Genomic DNA, 13,055 nt, shown 5'->3' with positions numbered 1-13,055 from the left:
TAGTATGTACTTAGAAAGTGCTTAAGAGGAAGTTCATACAAGGAAAATACTAAGATGAGTGGTGTGGTTCATATCTACAGGAGGCACTGAACAATGAATATTATATAGAAATGACAGTTGTGTGTCTTGCTACTTTTTGTTCCCTCCTAAATAGCTTTTTAAAAAAATATTATCCATTCCTCCATTTCACAGGCAAAGGAGTTTAAACTTTAATACTCAAAACCCCACAGTTTTGCCTCCAAATTCCACCTCTTTGTTAATACCAGTCCAGTCTGAAGTTGCTGGCTCTTTTGCTTGGGTTAGGAAATTCTTATACCCTTATGTGCAGTACAGTAACCTGTTTCTCTTCCTACTGTGTGCAAGCCCTTAAAGCTGTTTTACAAAATATTGCCTTTCCACTAGCTGATAACATTTCAAGAGCAATAGTACACCCTGCTGTGGGACTCCCTTCACAGTCTTGACTTCTTTTTTTTTGTTGTTTTCTTTTGTGCATGAGTATGTCTGTGTATTGGGAGTGGTGGTGTTTGTTGGGTGTTGTTGCTGGTTTTGGGTTTGTTCTGCTTGAAGGTGATGGATTGGTTTCTGGAACTGGTATATGGAGTAGGCTGCATGTGCTTGGTGTAAGAAAGGCTAGAAGGGTAGGACTGCGGGCACTAAAGCAAGAAATGGGGATGAGCCTCTCAGTAGAGGCTGTAGCATGGTTAAAATCCTCACTGATAAAAAGATATTCCTTAGCAGTAATCTCCCCAATTCAGTGGAAGTCTCTGCCCTCTACTGGCATTCCTGAAGATCAGCCTTGTTTAGCCGTGGGAGTCTGTGATCATACCCTGAGAGCCCTCACAGACCGTGTTGGGACCAGACGTATTTATAGAGCAAATCCTTTAGAACATGGTGTTTCAGGAAGTGCAAGAATAACAGCATCTGACAGAGATCTAAATCTCAAGTGACATTTGCTATTGACTTCTGCAATGCCTTTCAGATGTCTGCCTACTTCTCACCTTGTTCAACACTGCAAGGGTTAGTCTGAAGCATCTCCACATGCTAGCACAGTCCCCATCTGTTTTCTTCCAGTGAGCCAATACGAGGAAGAAGAAAGATGATAAATGTTACTTTTTGTTGTGGTAGTAGTTTTCATTCCACTATTAAAAAAAACCCCCACCATGCTTGTTTAGCATAATTATTGCAACAAAATACTTTAAAGTGCTATTTGGGTTACTGTAGAACTGCACCTGCTAAATGACTCAGCTATCATTGTATTTGGAAACTTCCATTTTCCTTGGATGTGGGGCATGATTCTGAATCTTTGTTTTGTGGCAGGTTTTATTAAATAATTGGTAGAAAACTAATTTGCTCATGAAAATATAACGAAACAAATTAAACCTGTTGGTAAAATATATGAATTTCACTTCCCAGTGAACTCTGAAAACATTTTGGACTCAACCCTGCAATGAACCAAAGGTTCTGCAAAGCAAGGGGACTGTACACAGGTCAGGCTCTGTAAGACAGCAGCCACAGTCCAGACAGCAGCACAAGTTCCCACACCCTTAGCACCTGGAATGTCAAAAACAGGCTCTTTCCCAGTGCTCAGAGGTCTTTGGCTTTATAACAGTACTACTGATATTCTACTGCAGAAGCCTTTTATTTGTGCTTTATTAAAATCTGATTTCTCTAAATCTGTAGGAAAACCCATTGATACAGAGCAGGCCTGTGCCCGCTGCCCTGGCCTTCTGACAAAGCTATGTTTTATCTCTGCACCTTTGTATCAGCTGCCATGTGCAAGAGCCATCCCATTTTGGGGAGACTGGAACTGTGTTTAGGGCTGGGCCATGCAATCACATCACCTTCTCCAAGGTGCATTGGCTTGGATCTAGAAATAATTTTTTTCAAGCAATATTACACTTGTGAAACTCAGAATGCTGAGCACAAGTGGGATGCTGACATGATTTGTGTTTTATTTTTCCCCAGACCTCACTGACTTCCTCCCTAGTAAACACCACACATCTTTGAAGGAAGGTTGCATAGGAAAACGCCCTACTAAATGGGCTCTGGGCATGTGAATTTTTTGGTATGACAACATCTGTACAGTCCTAAGTAAAAAACACGGTAAATTCAGCTGCTTAATACATATATTACATTCCCTTAATTAAAGTAGGATAAGCTTCTAACTTCTGCAGTATTAGCGTTGTTAATCGTGCCATATAAATAGCAAAATAAAAATATGAGCAATTCAGAGGTTCTCATCAACACTAGAATGGAAATTCATCCACATACTTATGACTAAGCACTAAGACATCCCTGCCTGACAGGGGGGTTGGACTAGATGATCTTCAGAGGTCGCTTCCAGCCCAAACTGTGCCATAATTCTGTGAAAATCTTCACAACAGGCCTACAGTCTCCAGTTGTAGTGTGTGGGCACTGCAGGGAGTTCATCCATATGGAACACACCCACACAAAGACACATCTAATTGCAGCACAACCAGATCTCTAGGCCAGCTGAAGAAGCCAGGCAACCCAGATGTTTGCAGTGTCAGGGTGGCTTTTACTCCTAGACAGTTAACTGAAATTAAGTTTAGAGAGATACAGGATGAAACTGGTCACAAAAAGCCTCTTCAACATCAAACTGCTCAGCTTAAAGCTCTCACCTTTAGCAGCAAGCTTAACAGACACTTGCCTCATTGTCACACACTCACCTCTATTTTCACTCTCCAGCTTTAATAACGTCATTTTTGTATCTTTCTGCTCATACCTGAAAACTGATGAAAGTTAATCCAGAAGTTTTCCATTCACAATTATGTTTTAACATTATTCACTGTTTTAGCTAGCTTGACAAAGGGAAGCCTTCAAATCATGTTAGTTTGTAGCATGATAGCTACTCCCTTTTCCAGAATAATTGAGTAGCACCCCAGGGTTTCATTCCCTACCAGTGCCTTGCAGTTTTTGTCTGTACCCTGAGCCTGTAGCAACTGCTGGTGCAGCAGCATCATTGTGAGCTTTTCACTTAAAATCAAAAGCAAGTTTACAAATTTACAGTCCTGGACCGTTTCGACAGGACAGAAAAATCCCCCTCCACCTCTGCATACAGCAAAACAAGTAAAGAGACAAGAAACAGTCATACCAAAACAGGCAACCATTCCATGTTAAAATTAACATGGGCACATGTGAGCTTTTCCAGTGGAAAGAGGGGAAAGGTTTCCTGACTCATGGCACTAAATCCTTCCCCAACAGAAGGCTGAAGTTAATATAAACAAAAAAGTTCAGAGGGAGAACATATACACAACTTTTTATATTTAATCGCTTTCAAGATGTTCCCAAATATCCGATAGTACTCATTCCATGTAAGTCTATGCTCAGAACAGGTAATGATTGCACTCTGCATCTGAACTGTGTTTCCAAGTAACATGGTTGAGTTTAAGAAAACATTTGCTCCAGCTGAAGGCCTGCCTCTGTGCATGGCTAGTAGATCTTTGGCAGAAACACCACGCACCATGATCAGAATTAAAGAAGTAAAAAAACTAAGTCCTTTACCCCAACTGAACTGTACTTTCAACTAAACCAATTATCAAGATATTGGGATTACAGTAATGGAGACAACTCAATACATAAAACAATATACATTTATTTAGCACAAAAAGTTCCATTTTCAAACAGAAGTGCATTTTTTCTACTTCTTGATGGCACTTTGCTTTTCAAAAAAGTCAAGAACCATCATGACTAAGAGAAAGGCATACTATTCATTTGACAGAATGACAGTTTTATCCTTCAACTGTAGGCCTGAGAGCAGCTTATGAACTGTAAGGCAAATTAAGAATTCCTTCTCAAATGAGTAATCTCTATTCAGTTTCATCAACTCAAGTGGAACATTCACAAGAAAAGTGTTACACGACTAGGATATGATATGTGCCTGTGGTGTTCCCTATGACTACAGACAACATAATAGGCAGGGGTGGGGTTATAGTCTCAGATAGAAAAAGACAGAATACTGAAGGAGTTACAGTAAGTTGCCATAAACACTTACTGACAGAGAAAAAAATCCAACCATTATGTATGCAATCACATGACATATTTAAGCACAATCCCATTTCACAGAAAACAGGTAAGTTGCCATATAATGCTCAGGACTAGGACATCTACAGACTTCAAAGCCTGCAACTTTCGTTTACAGACAAGTTGATATTAATTGCTAAACAAATGCTGATAGCTCGCAACTGACAACACAGAAGTATTACTTGAAATCTGGTTCAATTAACGGAATAACTACAGACACTGGATACAGAAGACCATTCAGATTATACTGGTGGACAGATTTTCCACAGCTTCTCCTTTGCTGAAGTTTCATCACTTTAAGTGGCTGACATCAAAGATGTGCTGCTGAAACTAGTTCAGTCTTCCCACCTGTAGTTATCACCTGGATTAGACTGCCAGAGCTTGGTCGATCCTTCCCTGTCATCCAGTTATAAAAGGTTCTGTTTTAAAATAAATGGATAAAACAAGGTGAGAAAGAACAAAAAACTAACAACTACTATCAGGTATATTGACAGGAAGAATAAAATACAAGCCTATTACTTTTCCTTCTGCTCTCTCTGGTGCTCTCTGTGAGATGTGATCACTGGATTCAAACCCTCAGAACTGGACAGATGGTCCAAAGAAATTCAAGGGGCTTTAGAGCACACAGGATTTCCAAAACATCTCAAAGGAAAAGGCCAGGAGCTCAAATTGTCAGGGTAGCTAGGTTTTTTCCCAGTTAAAAAAATAATTTGAAAAGGGGAAGGAGGGGCCACTTAAGTTGCCTTTATAGCATATATATATAAAAGAAATACAGTTTTATGGCTAGGATAGAGTTGCTAAACCCATTACTCTGACAACAGGCCATTGTAACACTTCAATATTTAACTGTAAAAGTGGTCTCAGGGGGAGGAAAAAAGCTGTAAGACATCCAAAATAGTGCTGAGTAAGATGGATCCATTCTAGGTAGCAGACCAGGACACTCCTTATCAAAACACAATATAAACTCCTTCCTCAGAATAGAGAAAGTGAAGGATATTTTACAGGTCCTTCAGCCCTTCCAATAGTGCAGACATAGCAATTGCCATATTGGAACAACCCACTATCCAACAAGAGCTTCCAGAGCACAAAATGCAAGTGCCATATTGGAAAGGATTTCCTGCATCCTTCCCAAGATGCAGATGTTGCCAACAGATGCTGATGTTGCACAGGCAGTGAGATTCTCAGTTTTCAAAGCTGGGGTTAAATTTTAGGAAATTAGAAACAAAACAAAACAATCAACTCAATTCTCCTATACGGATAAATTACTTAGAAGTTAAACTTAAAAAATGAATTTGCAAATCTGCAACATCTGGCTAACCCACCTATGGAGCACAATAAATTAAGGATCTTTTTCTGAACATTTTCAGGCCAGCTAAATTCAGTTGATGGGGCCTGTTTTAAAGAGCCTCATCAGACAACTGCAGAGGCTTCAACTAAACAGCTACAACTGCAAATTTCCATCTCTGGCATCCACCTTAAAAAAATTCACAAAAAAGGAAATCTGATGTCAGAGCTAAACTACTCAGCAATAGGTAAACTCAATTTCACTGTCAGTTCTAAAAGATTTTCAAAACATGTAAGAATTCACCCTCAGCAGGCACTCTGATACTCCCCATCACATTGCAGAATGCAGTACTCATGCTGCACCTTCTCTAACCCTGAGGAATGAGAACAGTAAGGCAGATAATCTCAGCCTGCCATTACATAAGATACAGCTGCAGCTTCAGCATTTTGCAGCATCATTCAGGACAAGTTTTTATGGATAATACTAAATTTTTTTAAACAAGAGCAGGAATGTTGCCAGTTGAGAGAACTGAACTAACATGCCATAAACTGGGCAGTAAAGAGTGTTTAAAAGAAAAAGAAACCCACCCAAGTTTACATGCCTATTTGCAGTTTATCTTTAAGCCAGGTGTCTGTCTCCTGCACCTGCTGTCTGCAATTTAATTTGTCTATAGGCTTTAGTAAATTCTCTGGCTTCCAACTGCTTAAGGCTATCTTCCTTGCTGAAATAACTCATGTAGAGAAGCTGAAGTTGATGGCGTTAGGCTAATTTTCTCCAGATAGGAAACCTGTGCAATTAAACCCAATGTGATTTAGAAAGATAAACAATAAGATGATGGAGGAAAATCCAAATCCAAGACACCTATTTAAAAAGAACAGGCACTGAAATGCAGCAGCAAGAGGGACAGTGAGGAACTGCTTAGTTATCCCACAGATACTCACTCTGCAATGAATTCTAAGGGTGTCCAGGAGCTGAAATCTGCATCAGGCATTGCTTTCCTGTTTGCTGGCGTATCTAAGGTAACCCTGTGATTAAAGAAGATAAGCAAGCCTTTTATTTATACATCGTGTTTCTGATGAGCACCACCTGCTTCAATTCACTGCTGTAACATGCTTGACTTTTACACCATGTGGTATGGATTTCCCTTCCATCCTCCCCGTGTGTTAACAGAACATAGTCATTAGTTTCAATGTATATCCAAGGCTCCAACTTAGAACCCCAAGCTGCTGGGCTCACCGACGAGCTGTCCATTGGGGCCAACACTTAGCTTGCAGCTCCCTTCCCACCTCTCTCATCCAGACAGGGAATGGCAGCAGTAAACTTCATGTACTGCACAGCACATATGCACTACATCCACGCTTTCCAGAGACTACATGCACAAACATAGGAAGTTTTAACTTTGACAATACATATTTATGCTACATACAATGACATGAAAGGGTTAACTTTGCAGAACTCCCTCACTGAGATACTGTTGACAATCCAAGGTATATTTACCCTCTCAAAAATTCACTTAAGAACAGAGTTTTGCATGAGAACTACACAAGAGCAGCATGTACAAGAATGCAGTGATCTTGGTGTCTGCCTGCCTGTAAAGCTCTGTAGAAGGTGGTGTCAATCATCCAAACACATTTAATGCCATTCCTGTCTGACCTGAAGAAGTGTGTGTTAAAAGTGTGTGTGAGGAAATCAAAAGTAGGGAGAATTCAGGTAGTGTACCAAATCCCTGTACAGAACTCTCTGGTCTTAAACTTTGGGTCCTGAACTAGATATGGACCTGGCAAGAAAAATACTTTTAATTTTTGCAGCAGAATTGATAAAATTAAACATAGTGAAGACCTACTAGGCCATCCACTTTTTACTAGCTTTCCTGATGAAAATGAAAGCAGGCAAATACAAGCTAAACTTTCTTGGTCTAATTTTACCAATCAAGCATAGATATGCAGCACCTTATGAAGAAGCATCTTTAATCAAATGAAAACCTCTGAAGTAATCTTTTGCCTTACTATTATCACACAGCTAAGTCTAAAACTGTGCTAAACAGTTCATCTCATTTTTACAGTTCTGTCTATACTGAAATAAAGAAAACAGACATTAATGCATGGCTACAGTTAAACTGGTTAAAAGTAAATCAAATTTTAATCCTAACATTCACTACTGTTTTGCAAAGGCAAAGAAAAGAATGTAATCATATTTAGGGTGACTTGTGTAACACTCTGTTCATCCAGTCAAGATGCCCCCTTTCTCTGTGAGTAGTCTGAGAAGCTGGGTGCTGTGAATAGGACACTGCAAGCATATCTGTGTGGCTGTAGGTTACAGCAGTAGCTAAATAAAACAACACAGGCAGAGACAGCTAAGCAACCACTTACGGTAAAATGGCAACTGCAGCAGAACCAGATGGCAGGCCACTGCTGGCACCAGCCAAACTCTGACAAAGCTGATGCACTGCTCCTTTGGCCATGCCATAGGCAATCATCCCTGAAAATCAAAAACAGGCAAATTAGAGCACAATCAGAACAGCTCTCAATATCAGCAGTAACATGACAGAAACTAAAGACTGTTTGATGAATAGTAAGACCACTTACCACAGCCAGAAGAGAATCACACTTTTAAAATATATTAAAACAAAAAAATGATAATAATAAGAGGGCTTTAGTAGACATCCAGGAGCTATCACAGAACTGACTTAACTTAGCACTACAGAAATAAGCAGCTTACCAAGTCAAGCATGTTCAGTCAGTGTATCCAAATGCATCCTGAAGGATGTGACCTACAGGGCTTAGCTCACAAATTTAACAGAATAAGTCTGAAGATGCTCATAGATTTTAATAAGGTGCTCTTCTATTAATTTTAATCACATAACTAAGGTATTCGTGAGTTTGGACCTGAACAGATACAGTTCACTTCTCTTTCAGATCTGGAATTCACTTTGTCAGCACCCCAGGTCTGACAGCCCTGTAGAGAAAGCGACAAAAAAACCCAACCCTCATGGTAGAAAATTAATAAATAATGCACAGGGAAAGCAAGCTTCTTCCTAAAAACTGTTGTTTTCTAGGCAGACAGCATTTAGCAGTGTAAGAGCAGCAGGAACCAGAGCATAAAGCCCACTGCTCAGGTACAAGATCTGGACAATCAGGGTGTTAGAGGTCTCAGACGTCTCAAGGCACGCATCTGTCAAGAAGTCCGAACACAGATTAAGCAGCTAAGAAAACATGAATGTGTTTTGTCTTCTACAACTGAATGTCTTTCTTCCTACCCATCTATACAGCTACCCCACCCCTTTCCAACATTCCTGAAGACATATTTTGAATATAATAGAAATACATATTGTATTACACCCACTTTTATTAGGAGCAATAATGGACAGCACTAGCTAAGTTATTTTATGTTATGATAAGAACATTCATGTGTCGCATATTCCTCTCTCATCTTGCCTAAACTAAACATTCTAAATCTTCTTAGAAACCTTTTCATGCCTGATACATTTCTCTCACTCTTTCTGTCACTGTTCATGTAATTTTCAGTGTTCTTCAGTTTGCATTATGCGAGGCAACATTTTCTCATAGGAAAAGAAGAATCTCATTAAGAGCAAACAAGAGAAAGATTACTTCTTCCAGAAGAGCCGGTCATAACAAGGCTAATAAGGCATATTTGCAAAAGTTGAGTAACAACTCTTTCCCAATTCTTCCTGATGTTAATAAGTTGCACGTGTTTGCCCAAAGCACTGCTGTGACTTTCAGAACAATTCAGACTAGCTGAAACTAGCTAGTTCAAAACAGGAAGGCACATTGCTTTGATTCCTGTGTTGTGGTCCCTATCTCCCAAAACCACCCAAACAAAAACCATGAAAGTTTGCCAGAATTCACTTTTTTTCCATTTGTATATAGTTAGTCAGCAGTTCACTGTAAATTATTCATCTGCTTATTCTCACAAAATAAACCTTTTATCTTTGACTATAGCAGATGCCACTATAAACACAGCAGATTAATCATTAGCTAGAAAATATATAGAATATTTTTGCCCAAAGAGTGTTAGGCAAAGCTTTCAAGAATATTCATAAATTGTATATGCTTTAAGATCTTCGTGTCTTAAAAATATCATTGAAATGACACTAATAAAGCTTGGGAAATAGAAGTATTTGTCTCCAACTTTCCTCTGTTGGAAAAGCCTGTGGGCTTGTGTGTTGGTTCCTTTTTTTTTTTTTTTTTTTTTTTAATTTTAAATTGCTCCCAGATTTCTTTTACCATGCAGACCAACATGGTTGAGGAGCAAGATTAAAAATCCAGTAAAGCTCCTATTAAATAGCTAGCAGAGTACAAAGCCAACAATCAACAAGCTTATCTACATCTGAAGCAAAGGTAAACTAAATCAGAACATGAACAGGGCAAGCATGTTTATCAGAATCAGCTGAGTCATCACCAACAGAAAGACTGGTTAATTAAGGACTCTGTCTTTCAGAACATGAATAGGAAATTTAACTTTGTCTAAACATTGTACTTCCATTGCTGTGAGCTTCTAGTCTTCATTATTTTCCAAACTTTTTTCTATACCATATATCAGACGAGTACATTTCAACCAATGTATGTCAAATATTATTTAAACACCGATTCTATGTATTTGCACTACAGCTTCGAGAGATTCAATATTGCTACCTGTAAAATTACACTTTCCTTACACATTTCAGCAGCAGTGTCCCACTTGTGCTAGATGTCAAGAACTGGGGTGTGAAGCCATTGCTTCACAAACAAGAATGCTCAGATAAACAACCATCTCTAACTGCTGGTGTCCCTGCAGCTGTCATGCACTGCATTTTACCTGGGGTTCCAGACAAAGCAGCTTGAGCGCCTGTCAGAGTCAAGAGGCCACCTTCTTTCAGATGTTTTGTGGCAAGGTGGCTGGAAATAGTCGATGTCCAAACGCTCTGCTTCCACATTAGATCACAGTTTTTATATAAAGCTGATTAGGAAGAGAATTAGTGAAATTAGTCAAAAGAAGACTTTTAACTTTGATTTCCTCACTGTTACACAGAGTGCAACAGCACTATGAAAACATGCTTTCTACCGTTTTTTACTTCCACATTGTAAAATATCATTTATGTCTTTTGTATCTCCTTTCTCTTTGAGCCTGTAATATCCAAACCAGAAGGGAGAAGAAAAGGACACATTTTACCAAATTTACTCCAGACAGAAAAGGCTATTTTTCTTCTTGTATCTCTACAGTAGTGGGCAAGGTATAAAATTTCATTCTGAATATTACATGTTTGAAAGCCTTTTTTTAAGGGTTTTTTTGAAGGGTTTTTTCTGTAGCATGATTAGGCAGTGCCTTCCAATACTGTATTGCACAGTAACAGCTCAGAGAACTGCAGGAGGCAACTGAGGTTTTATGCATAAAGCAATAACTTAGGAAACAACATCAGTATTTCTACCCAGCACTGTCTTTTATAACTTGCCTGACACAGGTGATCTCAGGAAATGTCAGCTCATAAATAATAATACTGAGCTCCTTCAGAACATACATCAAAACTTTTGGAAAAAATTAGTGCATCAACAAACATTACTGAAGAAACCAAATGCTGTGCAAATTTAACAGACAGCAAAAATTCAGAGAAGCACAAAGAAGCACTGTGACTGAGCTATTTTGTATTTTTATGCTTTTGTCCTCTTCTGGACTCAGGAAGAAAGACTTTTAAGGACTTCTCTCAGATATCCTTCGTGTTTTCACCAGCATGGCTGTACCAAAGGCTTACACTTGGCTTTGGCGCTGCCTCCAGCCCATCCTCCAGCTACACACAAGATCGCATCCACCTTTTCTTCACCGAGAAGTTTTCCAACTTCTGCCGTCACCTTCAACACATAGAATAAGAATATACTGAAAACACTGAACTGATAAGGTAAAGAGGTAAACACCAAGAATACCTTAAAGTTACTTTTTCCTACTTATATATTTGAGTAACACAAGACAAAGCAATTTAAACCACTATAGAAAATTAATATTTATGACCTATGAACTCAAAACAACTGTGTTGAAAAATAACTATAGGTGAAACTCAGATGAATGAAAGCCATAGAACGTGTGATGTCACTGGAAATAAGTGAGCATCAGAGCTGAAACACCTGACCCTTACCTCTATCGTTAAAAATTATTATTGACTTGCTTTTGGCAGGTTGTCTTCCAAGTATGGTGTTGTTTAAGATGGGGACAAAACTCCAGGTCTGACTAGGACTACTGGTGTCACTTTTGATGACAGTGCAAGAAAAACAACTAAAGATTAGCCTTCTTATTGGTTCTGTCTAGACCACAACCATCAGTTTGAGCCTAGCTGCTAAATTTGAGCTTGTATACTTTTAGGTATCTACAATTTGTTCTCTTTCAAATGTAAGACCTCGCAGCTGGTAATGAATTTGTTGGCTACAAATTTTCTCTGTCAAAGTAAATAGCAAACAATTAATCTCTCAACAAGAGAAAAAGAACCAATAGCTTTTGCAAAAACATATTGAAAATTGTATTGCAAATATTCTATGTTACTCTTCCAAAGCTTTAGGGGTTGTGTAGATACAAAGAAAACATACTGGGTAGATACTCAGTATATCAGTAACAGAAATTGGTTTGAAACTTAAAATGCAAAAAATAAACCCTATCTATTGAGAATACAGCAAAGTATTTTTTTTAGGCTGTCTTAGATTCTCCCATATTCACTTTTGTGGAAACCAGTGTATTCCCCTAGGATCCCTTGGGGTTTAGGTTCATACGCTTTGAGCATGCCATCTACCTACACACAACACATTTACAGGTCAGGGTATTTGAAAGAAGTGCTGCATTTTAAGATGTCCTTACCCATCTTCATTACAACTCACCTGGTTCAGTCTGTGACTTTTAAAAGTCAAAACAAAAGCAAGGCAAAACTGCCTTATGTGCTGAGCCTACAATATCCCGGATCAAGCTCTGTGTATTCAGTTAAAAGGAATTACAAAAAAATTAAAAAGAAGCGACGAGCAGAAGCTGAAGGACCTGGAGTTTCACGGTATGGCCGCACGACCGCCACCGACCGCGCTCCTGCTTCCTGCATGGAGCCGGACCCATCCCTCCAGCCGCCTTGCTCACCGCGGGCGGCAGCGAAAGAGATGCTCACACCCGCGGCGAGGCTGCGCGCATCGCTCGGCCGAAGGGATGCACACACCCGGGGGAGGCCGGCTGGGGCACCGCCCCACGCAGCACCGGCCGCCCCGCACTCGCCGCCGACCCACCTGCTCGGCCTGCTCGGGGAAGGAGTCGGTCGCCCTCACCACCACGTTGGCGCTGGCGTCCGCGTTCTCCGCCAGGTCGATGCTGGCCACCCACTGCCACGGCGAGAGGAACGCCGCGTTAGCGGCCCGCGCCCCGCAGCGCCCGGCCCGGCGGAGCACGGCCGCTGCCCCGTGGGGCGCCCCGCCTCGCCACCTCCCAGCCCGGCGCTTACCCAGTTCTTGGACTTGAAGTACCGCACGCACTGGGAGCCCAGCGCCCCCCTGCCCCCGTACACCAGCACCCTGCCCGCCGCCATGCCCGCTGCCCTGGCGCCGCTCTCCCGCCGGCGGATGGACCGCCCCACGGGGCGGGCGAGGGGCGGCAGCGCCGGGTCGGGGGTGGTGCCAAGGGCGGGGCTGGGCCGCCCGCCCGGGCCGCGCGGAGCCGGGGGCGGGCGGGGGAGGCGAAGTCCGAATACTTCGGCCGAGCCACTCCAGGGGGC

The 13,055-nt window shown here is 40.9% G+C and overlaps 1 protein-coding gene across 1 annotated transcript; it reads right to left on the bottom strand.

The window, feature by feature from the left end:
- Positions 1–3,596: 3,596 nt before the first annotated feature.
- On the bottom strand, positions 3,597–12,966 carry QDPR (quinoid dihydropteridine reductase). Its single transcript, XM_069014365.1, has 7 exons — positions 12,786–12,966; positions 12,574–12,666; positions 11,076–11,172; positions 10,145–10,285; positions 7,699–7,807; positions 6,271–6,354; positions 3,597–4,463 (listed from the first exon to the last, which is right to left on the bottom strand). The coding sequence occupies exons 1-7, from the start codon at positions 12,867–12,869 to the stop codon at positions 4,355–4,357; spliced, it is 717 nt and encodes a 238-aa protein (XP_068870466.1). The 5' UTR covers positions 12,870–12,966; the 3' UTR covers positions 3,597–4,354.
- Positions 12,967–13,055: the final 89 nt, after the last annotated feature.

The sequence above is a fragment of the Aphelocoma coerulescens genome, chromosome 4, assembly GCF_041296385.1.
Source record: "Aphelocoma coerulescens isolate FSJ_1873_10779 chromosome 4, UR_Acoe_1.0, whole genome shotgun sequence".
NCBI classification, from domain to species: domain Eukaryota; kingdom Metazoa; phylum Chordata; class Aves; order Passeriformes; family Corvidae; genus Aphelocoma; species Aphelocoma coerulescens.
Note: the sequence above shows the minus strand (reverse complement) of the source record. Positions and strands in the feature narration are given on the sequence as shown.

Excerpts from the sequence above, each read along its gene's own strand:
- QDPR (XM_069014365.1), bottom strand. The coding sequence starts at position 12,869 with ATGGCGGCGGGCAGGGTGCTGGTGTACGGGGGCAGGGGGGCGCTGGGC. Across the intron at positions 10,286-11,075 it reads AGGCAGCGCCAAAGCCAAGT|CTTTATATAAAAACTGTGAT; the intron begins GTAAGCCTTTGG and ends CTTCCTAATCAG. Across the intron at positions 6,355-7,698 it reads GCTGCAGTTGCCATTTTACC|GGTTACCTTAGATACGCCAG; the intron begins GTAAGTGGTTGC and ends CTTTAATCACAG.